Genomic DNA, 17,015 nt, shown 5'->3' with positions numbered 1-17,015 from the left:
GTCCGGACATTCAAAAAATAGGCACGCATTGCGTACGTGTGGTAGTGTGGCAACACAGCACTTTATTCCATATTGTCAACTGAGCTGCGTTTTGTCTCCCAGGAGATTCAAGTTGTCTTTGCGTAATATGTAGCCCTAATAGTACACGATATTTTTTTGGTATCGTAAATCATGAAAGTGCCATGGTAGATGTCTTCGGTAAATAGCCCCCTGAGAAGACATGGTTACGGTAAAACACTAAACGCAAAAAGATTGAAGAAAATAAGAGGCAATTGAGAAACATTGGCTTCGAGGCTGATATGCTGATCGTTTTCAAGTTCCCTCACAACTTGCAGCGAGCACTCTGAGAGTCTGACAGCTTTCTCAGACAAAAGTTCACTGAAGTTAATCCCCCGTCCGGTGGGGTTATCGTCTGGATGGGAGGCCTCAAAATATACCTCTTAGTGCCAGAAACACAGGACGGAAAATTCTATTTTAACGCTCAAAAATGCCAACCATGCAAGGTGCAGATTTTGTTATCCTGCTTTATGGGAAACAAATATTGATGCAAAAGTAAATGAATATTGATACACAGTTTTTAGGAAGAACAGAAGGACATTTTTAGGAAGTGTCGGTCGAGAATAAAATATTTTGCCATCAGCAACGAAATTTGCGACATGAAAGCAACTTAAATTTTGAACTGCGAATATAAAAAGTTATCATCAAAGAAAAAAAATTGGGAAATTTTTGCTACGTTTAATTTTTCTTTTGTAATTTTGGCTGCACAAGTAAATCGGAAAATCGAAAGTGGCATCCAATTCAGCGGGCGCCGTGATCAAGTGACCTTGCGTGTTACTCGTGTAACAAATAAGGATACATCCGTGTCAAAATGATTGCAAGACACCGGGATTTTGTTTTTGCTAGTTTTTTTCTTTCAAGTGATATAAAGTTTGACAAGAAATGTGAGAATTCAACACAAAGATCACAATCGCCCAACTCTTGAGGTTGACCATTGTTTCAAGGTCAAAAACTTACTCTCCTAGACGAGGTTATTTATCATCAGGTAATTCCATCGTTTTCAAAATAGCAGCTGCTTTATTATTCACCAGCGTTACAAATTCTTGCCGATTTTGGGGCTCATTTTGTTGGAACTCAAGCACGCTTCCAACAGACCTGTTTAGTTTTTGTGATTCGTGCACGCGCTGCGTGCCTATTGGCACAGCGGACACTGTGACACTGTTACAACCTGGTGAGGTAGTGTTTAGTGCACTTACAGTGCACTACCTCAAAAACTGGCTCAGGTAACTTATTATTCATGCCTTTTTGTAATATGATTCATGGTTGCTTTAGGGCCCGTCCACAAGTATCCGGATATTTTTTAATCCGTGAATTTTTCTTTCCGGATACCGTCCTTCCGTCCACACGTATCCGTTGAATTGGCTGGCGAATCCGCTGTGAATCCGGAACCTCCGAATTTTTCTAAATCCGGATGACGTAACAAGATCGATCCCAGCTCCTTATCGTGAAATCAATTCTCAAGATGGCTGCCGAGAGCAATATTATTTCTTTATGGCTCATGATCTGTTACCTCTGTTTCCTTGAGGAGTCCTGAGTACTGTCGGAATCCGGATACGTTTCGGATACGTGTGGACGGGCAAATATACGCTACGAGTGGATAGGAATATTTTTTAATCCAGAAAGAAAAAGTTGCGGATTCAAAAATATCCGGATACGTTTTGACGGGGCCTTAATCTTGGATATCATGTGTTCAAAAACCTAAGTCAGCCACTGGACTGTCTTGGTACTGAATGAATAAAATGTGTTGTTCCTTACAAACTATAAAGTGAGTTTGTAGGCCATCTCTGAGAGAAAATACATTTTTCAGCGAAAGGTGGTGCTTCAGTTTTACTCTGAGGAATCGATGGACCCTTAATACTCAAATCGCTTATTTTCCATAGCCTGATTCTCAGAAGGTCCAGATCGCTCGTGTCACGCTCTCTAAGGGAGTAGAGTGCGTGACACGAGCGACCTGGACAGTCTGAGAATCAGGTTAATTTTTCCATTTTCTGTGTAGGATTTAAATAAGTAAATGAAATTTTTGTATACGAGAATGGCGAAAAAAGTTGATAAGGGCAGCAAGAGAAGATGACGTAAGAGATCGGACTCCCCATACATGGGCCTCTTAGCTTCCAATGTTTTTTAAAATCTAATTTTAGCCACGCAGCTATTTTTAGAGAGGCACCTGATTGGCCAGTTGTAATGACAACAATTGCAATTGACATGATTGAATTCATGATTCAGAGGTTGATTCAGGGTGCTTGAGAGCAGTCTTCGCGAGGAAAGTCAAGGTAAAGTGCACTCCTTCATTTTCTTCGAAGGGAACTCCATTGAAAATCCTGATCTTCATCGAATCCTGCTGAATTTCACTTCAATAAAAGCAAAATTACGCATGAAGTAGTCCCGAGTTTATGTTTAAGATACTTTTTCCCTCGATTTCCTCTTCTTTCAAGAGGGAGAAGGGGAGGCTGTTATTTGAGGGTCCGGTTCACGAAAAGTCTCCGGCCAATTCATTTAAAGGATAGGAACTTTATTTAAGTTCTCGTCGTTCTAGCGCACTGTAGGGACACTGTAAACTGAAATTAAAAATTAACACAAATCAAATCAAATGCTAGTTTTGAGGAGATGGGAAACCGGAGTACCCGGAGAAACAAATTTAACCCACATATGACGCCAGATCTGGGAATCGAACCCGGGCCACATTGGTGGGAGAAGAGTGCTCTCACAACTGCGCCATCCCACAACTACACCTCTAATTTGTAGAGTCCTACATTCTAATTTTTTTTCTTTAAGTTTATACTTCGACTATTTCATTTAGAATGAAAGGCTAGTCTAAGGCAATTAAATTATGACGAAAAAATAAATTAAATGCATGAGCTATTGATTTGAATTAGGAGCAATCAATAAAGAGACGTATCAGCATTGCGTTTACACGCTGCTTGTCATAAATTAAACTGAGCTTGACCGCTCTCTCTTTCAGTTTTTGGGAAATTATTTGATATCTGTTGACAACATGCAAGAAATGATATACAGTACAATGAAACAAATTTCTTTGATTTTTGGCAAAACGCAAATTTCACTGAGCCTAACGCTTCCCCGGCGTTTGCGGTAAACGCGATTCTCAAATCTCTCTAATACCTGCTGCTCGTGCCGCTGAATCGATGGTAAAAGTAAGTTCCTCACGGTAGCTTGAGCGCAAACAATAATTTTCCGTCAATCAGATATGAATTTTCGGGAAAAGGTCACTGGCATCAATGATTTACACGTTATGGAACTGAGTGGTGAATCGGAAGAGAGCATTGCCAGTTGGAAAGTTTGGCTTGTTCATTTTTCGGGATAATTTTAACTGAGTTGAAGTGAAAAACAGTTTGGAGAACGACATAGGCTGGGAGATTAGCTAGAATGGGAAAAGGAATTAAACAATTCCGTGAAAGAGTATTTGCAGCGCATGATTTCTTAGCTTTGATTGCATTATTAAAAACTGCACAGCAGCTAACTCTGTACACAGAACAACATTATTGCACACTGGTATTGCACCCTTGTCGTGAAACAGGACACGCGGATAGGTTTACGTCTTCATTCGGCTATCGCACTGTTGCAATGATTAGTACGTTTCAGGAAGCATTTCTGTTGAAACTACACTTTGAATATCCTAGAAGAGTTCAGTCTCTCCAAACAGGAAGGTATTGACTACAAGATGGGTGCTTATGAGATATTTATCAGGCAAAATACTACGAGTTCATACCTTCTGGGATGACTTCAAGAGTCCCCATTGCGCTAACTCCACACAATTAAGGCTATGAATACCAATGTTTTACCTGCAGCATTTAGTTTTCCGTTTGAGTTTTGACTGTGTTTGCCGATTAACATAAAAAAGTGCCTTTGTTTATTCAAGTTGTTATGGCGTCGTTGTCGTTAGATGAGTTCCTTTGGGACTGAGTATCAACGCACAGAGTGTGAAAGTTGGACCCTTTGTTCTTGTGAAGTTCATTGTAAACTGGAGTTTATCCATTCGTAAATAATGTTTATAAGCAGCTGCCTACCGCCATTGATTTGTAGAAATTTAGTTGTACTTAGGTAAATTGACCACTGCACGGACAATAGAAAGCTGAAGTTTCTCTTTGTTTTAGGGCTAATGCTAGAAACGTCAGTTTTTCGACCTCTCTATACGAACGGTGGTCAATTTGCTCGCATCAATTTGTTCTTATAACAGCCAAATCATGGTGCCGTTCGATCCTGATAGCTGTAATTGCTTTTGTCAGTAGGGGAAGTAAATACAGAATGGGTTTATCAGTTGAGTTGAGCTATCAGTTGATAGTCGGGTAACTTGACCCGTTAAGAATAGCCCTTCACCATCTTTCGAATTTCTTTACGGTGGTTCTTTACGTATCAACTCATATGATAAACCCGGCAAGACTAACAAATATTATTTTAATAAAAATTTTCAATCTCCGACAATGCCTTCCTATTGTTTGATTGGCTCTCTCAATATCTCGATTAACAGCTCATGTACTCTTTTACCTCATTTGGAAGATGATTGACTTGGTCATTTGGTAAAATTAAATAACTTCCGGTGTTTTTGTAAAACTGACACACTTCAGAGTTTAATGCAACTTAATAAAACAATTTATTCCATTCTCGCTTGTTGAATCGCAAACAGTCGGTGCGATGTACCTCGATGTACCTCGGTCGTCAGTCGGCTATAACCATACATAACATATCCGGAACCCGCTCATGAAATAAATTTTAATTCTTATCTTTATTAAGGAAACAAACACGTCAAACAGTCCTTACTTTCTATGAGCTGTTTGATCTTTTATGCAAATTGGTGCTCTAATGAAGTTGAATTTTTATCTCTGTGTACCTTTAGTTATAATCCTTCTGCAAAGGATGTTAATATTGGTGTTGCGCACAGGATGTGATGGGTGGGTATTTAAAGCATGCGCAGACCACACACGCTTAATACATCGAACATCGACTTACTCCGAGTATAAACTGATCATTTTTTTGGTTTAAAAGTTGCTGAAGTTTTTCTCATTTTGTTTCAATTGTGTACGAGCTTGCCAATTATTTTCGGGGCCGACTGAGGGCAAAAGCGGGATGAACCAAGATTCACTCACAGGTGATGGACTTTTGGATGCACCTATAGATAGGGTTATCCAGGCCCTGACTTCTAAAATTTTGTGCTCTTATTTGCCTCCGGACTCATAATTATTATTTTTGAAACATTTCTCTCTCAATTATCAAACTTTGAACTCTGGTAGATACAAGACTCTTGGTAGATATATCATCATGCCACCTGCCCGCCCATCTCCCTCTACAGCTCTTAGTTTTGCTCTTTATAAGAAATCATGTTTGTCTTAGAATGAAGAAGTTTTTCGGTCCTTGCAGCACAGTCCTATTCAAGGAAGTAACAAGCACACACAGTGCACAAAGACAGCGTTACAATTATTGCGTTACAAGTCCGTGGAAAGAATTACGCGCGTTCCCGCGGGAGAACGTAGCAACGTGACGGGACAATGAGTAAGCATGGCAACTGCGTTTCCCGGATGATCATCGAAAGAAGTGTCAAACACAAAGTCAAGAGGCGCAGAGTGAACGTTTGTAGAAATCCTTGAGTTTTCAAACTCATTAGATGAGGCCTTTGGTCCCTGATCCAAAATGTAAGGAAATCTTTGGTAACGACAAGAACCGGTTAAAGCTGTCATTTCCGGTTCGCGCGAGTTTCGGTGATACTTCTTCTGATTTCGTCTTCCAAATAAGTGAGCATCGCTCTTTTCACAATTCACAATGCAGCGAGTGAAGGCAAGTAGAGACTGTTGATTGTATTGTTCAGGGTCTGTTTGGTGTCAGTCATTTTAATGGACGCAGTTTTTATTCAATTTTACTGCGTTATTTTCAGTACGCCGAAAGTGGAGTTTTCAGTTGTTCTCAAACGCGCGGTCTTCCAGGATTACCCCCTCTACCGCCATCTCACGAAACACCTTCGGAATTATACCAGGTTGGTGTTATTTTTGCAGCTGCTTTGATGTGACAATAAGTAAGTGATAGTATAATGCATATATTTGGGTTATTTCTTATTAAGTTGGTCACCGTACCCACTGCCAACAACAAGAGATTAATGTGTAATCGCACTGGGTTTGCAATCGATCATGTCGTGCGAAAATAAACTTAATTAGCTTTGGATCATCATTCATAATTTATCATAGGTTTTTATTTTGAATAGGACACTCTAAAATGTCGTATTCAATTAATTTGCCAAGGGACTGATATATCTTACTCGAATTAATATAATCTCTTCTAGGAAAAAAATAGGTATTTTAATTATTATCTTTAAAATAGAAGGGTATTTTCTACCTTCTAGATTTTAAATTTAGTCAATTTCCTTCATTGTCGCGACAATGTCATAACACTTCTTTGTTTGTTTATTCAAGTAACGTAGTTTTAGAGGATTTGTTTTTGTAGTCGCAGGCTGAATATTTCAGACATTTTGCCACCTGGAGGGACAGTCTTCCAACAAAGAACGCCCGTTTAACAAGCTGTCATTAATTGTTTCGTTTAACATTGTTAAATAAATTCATTCAAATGCTGCTCTAATTCCATAAATCAACTCAACTCAACTTATTATTATTATTTATTATGATTCCTATATTGTTCTTATTCCTATTATTTTCATTGCTATGATTATCAGAACAATAATATTATTATTATTACTGGGTTGCCATAGGCAATCCAGTTAGAAAATGCGTTTGTTTGTTTGTTTTTTTGTTTTTTTCGTGTCATGAAACATCTTGCCTGTCACTCCCCTGCTAAGTGGTGTGTTTGTGCATAGAGTCTTCTGTGCATATTTGTTAGGTTTGAGGGGGCTGGGGTAATGCGTAGATTTATATGGTGCACACAGGAGAACATTAAATTTTAATTATTAACCTGCAGTGGTGTCGGAAGTCATTGTAATGCAAGAGGCGTTTTAGTGCATCTTTAAACAAAATATACCCTCATGGAGCTCAAGAATGGAACGTCAATTGGATGAACAAGACAGGTGGTGAAAAATAAATATCTGGAATCTTTAAAGCGACGAGTAATGGTCTTCGACAACAATTTCATTTTTTGCTGTTGGATATCAAGTGACCTTCGTTTCTAATATTTTACTAACTTGGTATTATATACAACACTGAAATCAAATGTCAATTCTTTTATGGATTTAACAAACATTGAAGGAATCGAACGCCTTGAATGCATCACAGTGTTTACTGAAGTCACATCTAAGTTGTCTGGCAAGTTACTAATTACCAGACAATTGAAGGAACACAGGTTTTGACTGATTAAAGGCCCACAGTTTTCAAATCACGGTTTGTCCAAATGCTTGATCTGATTGGCTTGAGACTCATGTGGGAAAAAGCATGTCAGTCATTTGAATAATTTCATGTATCACGAAATCTAGTCACGGTGTGCAGTCACTGTTGGGTGAATGTGCAGTGGGCCTTTAACCCTCTAGACTTCCAAACACCTCCAGTTTTGGGGCATATGTATAACTCAAGATTTAATTCTTTCTTTGTAGATTGTTTTACGACACAGTGAACATCCACCCATAATGAAAGACTCTTCTTGGACCCGAGCAGCCCCTTTTAAAGAGACTGCCTATGCCAGGACACCCAGTGAATCTATAGCGAATAATTACACACCATCAGCTACCAGCCTAAAGATGAAAAATCTGGCCAAGCTGCAGGGTACTATCAGACCACCGACAAGAGCTCAAATGCAGCAAACTTGTATCCTATAAGTTTATATTTTATTATGTCTTTCACATAGAAGGTGACTGAACCAGCAAAGATAGTATTGGATAATGTACTTGGATGGAAGAAGATTCTAGAAAACATGAAAATGAAACATTATTTTCAAAAGGTTGAAAGGTCCTTGGAAAGTAAAGAATGTAAGATCTGAGCACTGTGATAACTGTCTCCATTGATTTCTTAGTATTTTCTTGGGATTAGCCTTTTTGAAAAAACTGGCATTGTAACCATGATCAGCTCAAAGGAGGTAGTACCTGTAACTGATAATGGCCACTGTTTTAACCCCTTGACAAAAAGAACAGCCAAAGAAGCCACATCACCTAGAAGAAAAGTGGGTCCTCATGCAAGGAGCAAATCAGAAGGAGATCAAAAGCAAATGTAAGTTTTTGTTTTTATGGGTTCAGTAAACTATGTAATTTAGCTTTTGCATTTTGTTTATTTCATCAAATGCAGTGTCCTAACATTGTGATGAAGACTCATCTCTTACTTCTGCAAGTGATTGTTTAGAATATATGTAAGTTTCACATGTGTGAACTATGGAATAGAATGAAATGAAAGTTGGAAAAATCATTCTGGTTAGTTGATCAACAACTAAGCAGCTGCACGGGAAGCCCGAAAAAAATACCCAAGGCTCTGCAATTGTGCTGATCTTGAAAAACTTGACAAAAGGGTAATAATTACCCTTTTTTGCATCCAGCCCTTCAATTAAGAACAAAGATTTATTTATTTTAAAGGCTACAAAGAGAATTTATAGTTTCAGATTAGCTCAGGGGATACTGTAGATCATTGGTCTACCATGGGAGGGAGGTCAGGGGGTCAGCCTCCACCTAGCTCAATACTCAGGGTCTTAAAATAACTGAGAAGAAAAAGCTGCCATCTGCAAATGGTTTTTCGTTGTAGTCCTTATTTATTAGGATGACAGACTTTAGACCTTTGTTTCACGTTGGCATGTTTGCAAATTCAGTGGGGTTTAGAGTTCCTGATGCAAAAATTTCATTAAGATGCCACCCAGCACATAATTTTGGTGACACTGGATTACAATAGGGACAATTTTGATTGCTATTGGTTAATTGCAATTAAAAAAAAATTACTGTTAATGCATGACCTCTAATTTGATCTGTTAAAATTCTATAGGCGGCCACCCAGCAGAGCAATGACACCAGCTGAGCAGCTGGATATTATAAGATCTTTCGAGGAGGTTGAGAGCATGGATGATGAAAAAGTCTCTAAACGTGATGTGGAGGTCAGTTGCCACTGACTGTTGGAGATTTGTGATAAAATACATTTAAGACTGCATTGTCACACTGAACTCCTTTGCATGTGATTATCATTCAAACAGTTGATGCAATAATTTAGTAAGGCACAGAGGTCAATGTAATTGATGTAGATGTGGCAGGTCATTTTGTTCCTTTTTATAGATTAAATTGCTAAACATTCATTAAAGCTAACCTTAAGGCTAATTGGCTTAAACAAAATTAATGTTTTTAGGCCTAATGTTAGCATTTGTAAATGGTTAGGGTTGTTTCTGTATTCGTATAAAAAATGACCTGTGACCTGTGTTTTGTACCTGCCCCAAAATGACAGCGGGTCTAATCTGCAGGTCGCAGGTCGCGGGTTGCAGGATTGTTTCACCAATACAGAAAGTATCCTAAACTTTCATAAAAGCTAACCTTGGACCTAAAAATTTTTGTTTAGGCTTATTAGGGCTAAGGTTAGCTTTTAAGAATGTTTAGGGTACTTTCTGTATCAGTGAAACAATGACCTGCCACCCTGTGACCTGCGACCTGCAAATTAGACCTGCCGCCAAAATGATGGTTGAAACAACTTGGTCTAGGTTGAAACAAGTTGACCTAGGTTGAAAGAAAATGTCCTAGTTTGGTTGCAATTTAACCTAAGGAACAAAATGACCTGCAACATAAGACATTAACTACAGTTTATGCTAAAGCAGAAACAGCCATTAGCATTCAATATGTAGCAATGCCAGTTAGTGTAAAGTATAGTAACATTTCTGAATAAATTTGTTGGTCTACAAAACTTAAAGGGATTTTTTAAGTTGTTTGGTACAAGTCCTTCACAAAGGTGGGTGACAGAAAATTGAAGAGCATTTTCTGCAAGCTACGGTCATTCATGACTTTCAAAAAGTTGAGTTCCACTATTTGAATATTTTTTACTCCAACTATTTAATATTTGTGTTCCTACAGCGTTATGAATACTACATTTCAAGGGGAATTCCAGATCATTCTCTGGCAAAACAAGACAAAGATGTCATGGATAGGATACTGCAGAAAAGGGTACCAGAGAAACTACAACGAAATACGGAACTTGACCCTCTTATCGGTGAACTCAAACAAGAAGTGGTCAATGATTATGACTTTAGTGTTCGCAAGTCTATTGGTAAGAAATAAAATCCGAGTCCTGTTGTCTTGTTTATGTTTCCAGACAATGAAATTTATTTAATATTTATTAACCCATTGACTCCTGGGAGTGAGACTCTCAGACTGTCCAACGCCAGACGATTTTGCTGTCTCGTGAACTGGAGGCGTCCTGCCCCTGAAGAGTGAATGGGTTAATATTTTTTCAAAATAATTTTTCAAGTTTCTACAAATTCAGGGCCCTTAATTGTCTAACCTGCTGTAGCAGTTTTTGTTATTAATTTATTGATATTAGATAATTGTTATGTCTACAATCAGTAGGAAATAAACATAACCCAGTATTTATGTGTATCTTTTTGTGTCTGTTTCCAGTTGATTATATTCTGATGGATCCTGGTGAAAGGAAAAGGCTTCATATCAATGAGATCCCCAAGCCTTTCCCACAAAGGTAAATTTAGTGGAACCAGCAAGGTAGCTTTGGTTTTCATCATCATCGTCATTATCACGTTGCCCAATTTTTAATTTTTAGTCACCTCTCAATTTTAAAATGGCTTTTATATTGCCCATTCTAAGCTGTGTCTACCATGAGACAATCAGTAGCTTCTGGAAGGCCTGCAATGCACAACACAATTGTGCTTATAATATATTATTATACCAACATTCAATAAAGTACCATGAGTTGTCTTGTGCTCTTTTGATGTTCATTTTCATTCCCTGCTTCATTCAAACATGGCTTAATATATTCTTGTTTATTTTAATTTGGACCCTTCTTGTTCCTTCCAGGACTGTTCGAGCTCCGGTGCCATGGCACAACTCTTTTCGTTCAGCGAAGGAGTATTGCACAAAGAACCTTTTCATCACAAATCCAGTGATGATGAGAATTCAGAACCTCTGGTTTGACAGGTACAGTATATGTATTTATTTATTTTGAGTTAAATAGTTTTATTTTTATCTTTGCTTAGTTGATTAATGAGAATGTTCCCTGGGTGTTTCTCTTTTTCATATGAAGTGCATTGTACTAAATATTTGTTTAAAACACCACGGAGCGGCTAATTCTTGTAGGTAATGGCTAATCATGATTAGAAGGACAGCGAATGTTGCAGCTCAAGAAAAGAGTCAAAAACAGATTGCTTTTACTTGCACTGGTGTCTGGTGTGCAGTATTGATGTTCCTCAAACTGGCAGGTACAAACACAGGTCACAGGTCATTGTTTTAATTACTACTAATACAGGAAGAATCCTAAACATTCATTAAAGCTAACCTTAGACTTATTAGGCCTAAACAAAAGTTTTTAAACCTAATGTTAGCATTGGTAAATGGTTAGGGTTGTTTCTGTATTGGTAAAACATTATGACCTGTGACCTATGTTTTGTACCCACAGCACCGCTCAAATGTAAGTTACCACCCTCTCACAAGACGAGAGTCTCGTCTCTATAGACGAGATGTTCGTCTCACGAGACGGTTTGAAAAACTGTAAGTGTCTGCATAAACGAAAACTTTCCGAAGGTTAACCTGTTTACAAAGACACTTGCACTCCAAAACGTAACGCTTGACACTAAAGAGTTTTATGTCAAAATGTGGTGGGCGGCGATGTATTATTGTCTTTGCTTGTAGACATCTGCCTGTGAAATCTGCACACACTGTACTTTGATTTGAAGCTGATTTAGAGAAGATGTTTCGAAAAAACTTGCATGGCAGCATGCGGTTGGTGTGTTATTGTCTTTGCGTGTCCACATTTAAACCTCGAATCGACCTGTGAAATCTACATACACTCTAGAGACGAGACTCTGGTCTCGCGAGAAACGAGACGAGACTGGTAACTTACTTTTGCGCGGTGCTGTACATAATGTGCCCTACTCAAACAGAACACAAGGCAGTCGTGACAATGATACCAGAGAGATTTGCTATTTAAAAGAAACTGACTTTTTGCCTTATTTCTAGTTACAGTGGTAATTTGTTAAGTACAGTATACATTGTTGACAGAGTTGAATCAGTCTGACAACGGGAAGGAAAAGTGGGATTTCATTATTCAAACTGTCCATGTGTCAAAATCAAAGCCATTAATAAAGGAAATGTTTCCCATTCCACCAAGTCAAGTTTCCTTGCTTTGCTCTTTCATGCTTTGTTCATACTGGAAGAGCACTTAGTTGTTAGTTGAGTTAGTTTACAGCTGTTTACAGACAGTTCACTTAAATAAATCTGAAAGAAGTAATTAAAACAGAATGTAACACAGTTACTGTAAATGTCACAATTGACACAAGGCTACCAATAATATTGTTATTGGCTATTTGTAAAGCATGGTAGAGTTGTTAATTCTGAACCTAGGAAGACAAATCCAGCCTGAGCCATGCAACCACATGGAAATCCAATGCCCTAACCATTGGACCATGCCAGTGTGCACTCTGTTTCCCAATGTTAATCACTCACTAATGTACCCATTAACCCTTTGACGTCCAAACCAGCCTAAACCGGCCAGACGATTTTACTCGTCAACATGGAACCCCTGGGAGTCAATGGGTTAAAGGCATATGTAGGGTATACAGTGTTGGAGTCTTTAAGTGAAGGACTCCTTCACTATGCTGTGATTTTAAACCAGACAGGGAGCTTGTTTTACTTGTTGTGTCCATTGTGTTCGCTATACAGTAATTTGAAAATGGTTGCTTCTTCAGATTCTCAGAGGTTAGATTTGTTTACGGGTATAAGTTGCTTGAGTCGGGCCTCCCTGTTACTCCAGGAGAGTTTGAATCTTTTGTCAAAGAGCAGTGCTTGAAGACCAGAGAATTTCTCAAGAAAATGTGAGTTTTGTTCCATGTTTTTTACCCCTTAATTTTACTCTGTCTAACGCCAAACGATTTTACTCGTCAATGGGGAACCCCTGGCAGTCAATTGGTTAATTAAGCATGTTTCCCTCTTTCTCCTTGTCCTCCTTCTTCACTTTGTCATCGTCATCATCATAATTGTCATCGTCAGCATCATCATCATTATTGAAATCATCACCATCTTCAGGAACTGAGCCTCTACTACCAATTTTACAATAAATTAATTTATAAGAATTATTATAATAAATTACCGGTATATCAACATTTTCCAAAATTGTTTAATATCTTTGTTCCAGAGCCCGTTGGTAAATCTCAGTGAGTGACTTGTGTGAACAAGACTCACTGAAACCAACGCAGCTCCCATTTGCACTTACCATTATTTTCAACAGCCAAAGTACCAACCAGCTTCCTCATGTAAATGAAACAGCTCAAAACTGACTTGGTCTTTAAATAGAGCTGGAGTCAGCACACCAGGATTAGTATGAAAGACTGCACTGTAGACAGCGGGTGGCTCCAAAACACAAGTCATAGGTCAAGTTAATAATTAATTGCAACAACTCTAACTTTTGACTAAGGCTAACCTTGAGCCTAAAACAATGCTTAGTCAGTAATCTTTAAGCCTAAAGACTTCAGCATCACTAAAAGATTAAGCCTATGACATCTCGGCCACTCAAGACCACCTGCGCTAGGCAACCGCAAATTTCACTCAAATGTCTGAGACCTTGGTATACCTTGGTGTTGATGTTACCTGACCGAAAACCTGCTGCCCTGTGACTTATGTTTTCAGCCTGTTGTGCTGTAAGATGTGGTGGAAGGATATAGTGTGTACGTTGTACTGTCTGAATAAACAACAACATGCTAATCTCGACATCTTTGTTTCAGCTGGATCCCTGCTTGTGCCCAAATCCTAATTGAACAACGTCAGGAATGGATGCACTTGGTACCCAACTCAGAGGGTGATTCAACAGCTCTAGTACAAGAGTTCTTTGCCTGTCTTGCGGCACTCATGTCCACACAACTTCGCAGGCTGGTTATCAGTTCCCTGGCCGATTTTGTCAGCTTTCTCAGCTTTTACCAGGTAAACTTGTGACCACCTAACAAAGTTTTTACAAATTATCCGCCAATCAGGGTGTGCAAATTTGATTGACAGTCATACATCCTTGCAAAGTTTGCACAGCTGTAAGTTGAACTTTGTTGCATGGTTTGTTTTACATGTAGTTGTCAAATGTAAAAGTTTGTTGGGTGGCCACGGTATTTCTTGGCATATTGCAATGTAATGATGGGTGCATGATTGGGTGAGATGATGATGAACTGAATGGGATCCTTATCACAATGCTGTTTTTCTCACAGGATGGGAACGACTTTGGTGAAAATTTCTCAGATTTGCAATTCGTTATGACAGAGGTATGTCACAAGTTGCTAGTCTTATTGAGTTGCTCTGTGATGACTACTTGGTCAAACAATATAAAAAATGTTTATTGTTAACATCTTGAGGGTTTGAATTTAACACTGGGCCGTGTGTATCTTGTAGCATTCTCTTAAAACAGTGAAAATCGTTGACATGAGTCTTGGAGCTCAATGTGCTTGCTTAATACAAAATCATTCATTCAAACGTAAGACGCAAAGTATCTGTATAAAATAATGTGCACAACGCTTCAAATCTGCATAGTGCAAAGTAAATCAGCACCAAGTGGATCAATTAAAATTTTCTTTGAGGGACTGTAATAATAATATTTTATTTTTAAGCCTTTGTTGGAACTTTTATGTTGCAAACTAGGTTATGGTTGTTCAACTGAAAATTGATGGGGGTAAGCTGACATTTGATCCTCCGTTCAGAGAATTACGTGACATCATCTTAAGGCTGTTGACGGACATTGTGCAAAATGCTGCAGGGCTTCCAAGGGTGAGTAACTTGCAAACCTTCTAGTGATGTGATACCCAATTAAACTTCTACATGTATTATTTTAGACAGCCACAATAAGCAAAAACTAAGAGCAACTACAGAATACAGGGCCAATAAGAACAGGCTCATTTAGTTCGGCAATCAATGAAAAAACGAGCAATAACAATATATCAGTCTGTCTATTTCATGGCTCGTTTGGCTCGGCAGTTGATGAAAGAACGAACGATAGCGTCATATAAAGGTGAGCCACTTGGACATTAAGATTGTGATTTCTTCGAGTTTTGATTGGTTTACTGGATTGTCTCTGTCCTTTTTGATTGGCCAAAGTAATTACTTTGGTTTTGGTTTTACATTCATTTGAAAACCGCTCTAATCTTCCCGCTACACCTCCACAAAGCATCAAAGCACAAGGAATCATAATGCAATCACAAATATGAGACATTATACCACCAACTAGAACATACACCTGGTGCTCCATGTGGTTTGTGAGTAATGGATTTCATTTAATTTCATTTATTACGGTTTTAGGTTGAGGTTGAATTGTTTCCTGATATGAAAGACAAGAAGTTGTTTCTTCGTGCAGTGCATGTGGATGAAGCTCTTGTTCAGGATTACATGAATCAGGCTGTCGATGTGTTTAAACTCAACACAGTTGGACCCCAAAAGTATGTGACATTCCATATTGCAGCTTACTAAGAATTTTAAACAATGTTATGACTTTATAAAAAATGGGCTTCAGTATAAATTTCTAAGCAGCTAGTCAACCAGCACAAAATAGTGATACTTGTTGTCTGGATTGACTAGATTTTTAGACGTTTTGTGAAGTGGTGAGAGCACTTGCCATTTCTCAATGTGTTCCTGGTCCAGCATTGATCATTATCATATGGCCCGTATGGCCCCACACGCGCTTTCATTGCAAAGCTATTGAGAAAATACCCGTATGAGGGCTGTACGCATTAGGGCGAGTAGGGCGGAAAAAAGCTTTATGGCCCTACTAGGAACACGTACTGCTCCATGCAATGCAATTTTAGGAGATTTCGTCGCTTTTTAACATCCAACTAATTTACAGCTAGAAAAGCAAAATTTAATGCAAACAGCATATTAGATAAATTTTCCTAACTTCATCTTCTGAGTGCTACTAAATAGTGTAAAGACCCCATGTGGTAAAATGCTTATTGACTGAGTTTAGGTTGGGCCGGACAGAAAAACATTTGGCCCAAGGTCATGGCGTATGTGCGCCATGAGCATGGGCCAATATTTCCCCGTCTGGCCCTCCCATTCAGTCAATAAGTACATATTATTTTGTACAATTTAACCCAATGACTCCTCAGATACCCCACGATGGATGCCCCCAGTTGACAAATAAAATTGTCTGGCATTAGGCAGAGTAAAATCTCATTAGTCTCACTCCTAGGGTAATGGGTTAATCTGTTCTGACTGGAATATTAAGCCAAGTTATAACGATTTTTTGTTGCAATGAAAATCGTGGTCATACTAATGTTGAGAAAGCTTTGAAAAATACTTTGTTTTTAGTAACTCTAATCTTGCTGATTCCTCAACTTTGTCAACTTTGCCTAAATATTTTGTACATAAACCCATTCATCGCTGAAGTTTTCCCCCCCCCCCCCCACCAACTGAACCCATTCAATGCTGAAGTGCCCCTCCCTCCCCCAATTGACGTGTAAAGTCGTCTGGCGGTAGACAGAGTAAAATCTACAAGTGCCTAAACTATTAACTACCTACTTGTCAGGTCAGGTACATGTATTTAGCGTCAAACTTCCCTGCGGGAGGTTGTGGGCTCAAACTCCAGCGGTAGCAACATTCAGGGTGTGAAGAGAAAGTGCCTCCTTTGTTTTATCACATCTGCAACAGGGCTTGAAATTGGGACTAAATATCTGGAGAAGTCGCCAATTTGTGACTTGCCCTTTCGAAACAAAAGGGTTAGCAGGGTTAAGTTAGTTGGCTGCAATTTTGTTTCTAGCCGTGAATTTTCTTTCGATCAGAAGATAGCGTAATTTATATAGCTGTGAAGTTACCTGGGAGTGCACAACTCCATTCCTTTGAATCACTCGCCATTTTTCAGCAGTTTCTTTGC

At 38.7% G+C, this 17,015-nt stretch overlaps 1 protein-coding gene across 1 annotated transcript in view; it reads left to right on the top strand.

The window, feature by feature from the left end:
• The first annotated feature begins 5,596 nt into the window (after window positions 1-5,596).
• LOC138059602 (dynein axonemal heavy chain 3-like) overlaps window positions 5,597-17,015 on the top strand; it is an 87,563-nt gene continuing 76,144 nt past the window's right edge. The window contains exons 1-13 of the mRNA XM_068905230.1: window positions 5,597-5,841; window positions 5,939-6,037; window positions 7,595-7,805; window positions 8,129-8,204; window positions 8,961-9,069; window positions 10,028-10,220; window positions 10,571-10,646; window positions 10,982-11,101; window positions 12,868-12,993; window positions 13,900-14,095; window positions 14,368-14,421; window positions 14,795-14,920; window positions 15,449-15,585. Of these exons, the coding sequence (XP_068761331.1) occupies window positions 5,827-5,841; window positions 5,939-6,037; window positions 7,595-7,805; window positions 8,129-8,204; window positions 8,961-9,069; window positions 10,028-10,220; window positions 10,571-10,646; window positions 10,982-11,101; window positions 12,868-12,993; window positions 13,900-14,095; window positions 14,368-14,421; window positions 14,795-14,920; window positions 15,449-15,585 (1,538 nt within the window). The 5' untranslated portion in view covers window positions 5,597-5,826. The remainder of the gene's footprint in view (window positions 5,842-5,938; window positions 6,038-7,594; window positions 7,806-8,128; window positions 8,205-8,960; window positions 9,070-10,027; window positions 10,221-10,570; window positions 10,647-10,981; window positions 11,102-12,867; window positions 12,994-13,899; window positions 14,096-14,367; window positions 14,422-14,794; window positions 14,921-15,448; window positions 15,586-17,015) is intronic.

Source organism: Montipora capricornis, chromosome 8, assembly GCF_036669925.1.
Source record: "Montipora capricornis isolate CH-2021 chromosome 8, ASM3666992v2, whole genome shotgun sequence".
NCBI classification, from domain to species: Eukaryota; Metazoa; Cnidaria; class Anthozoa; order Scleractinia; family Acroporidae; genus Montipora; species Montipora capricornis.
This window is presented reverse-complemented; position numbering and strand designations above follow the sequence as displayed.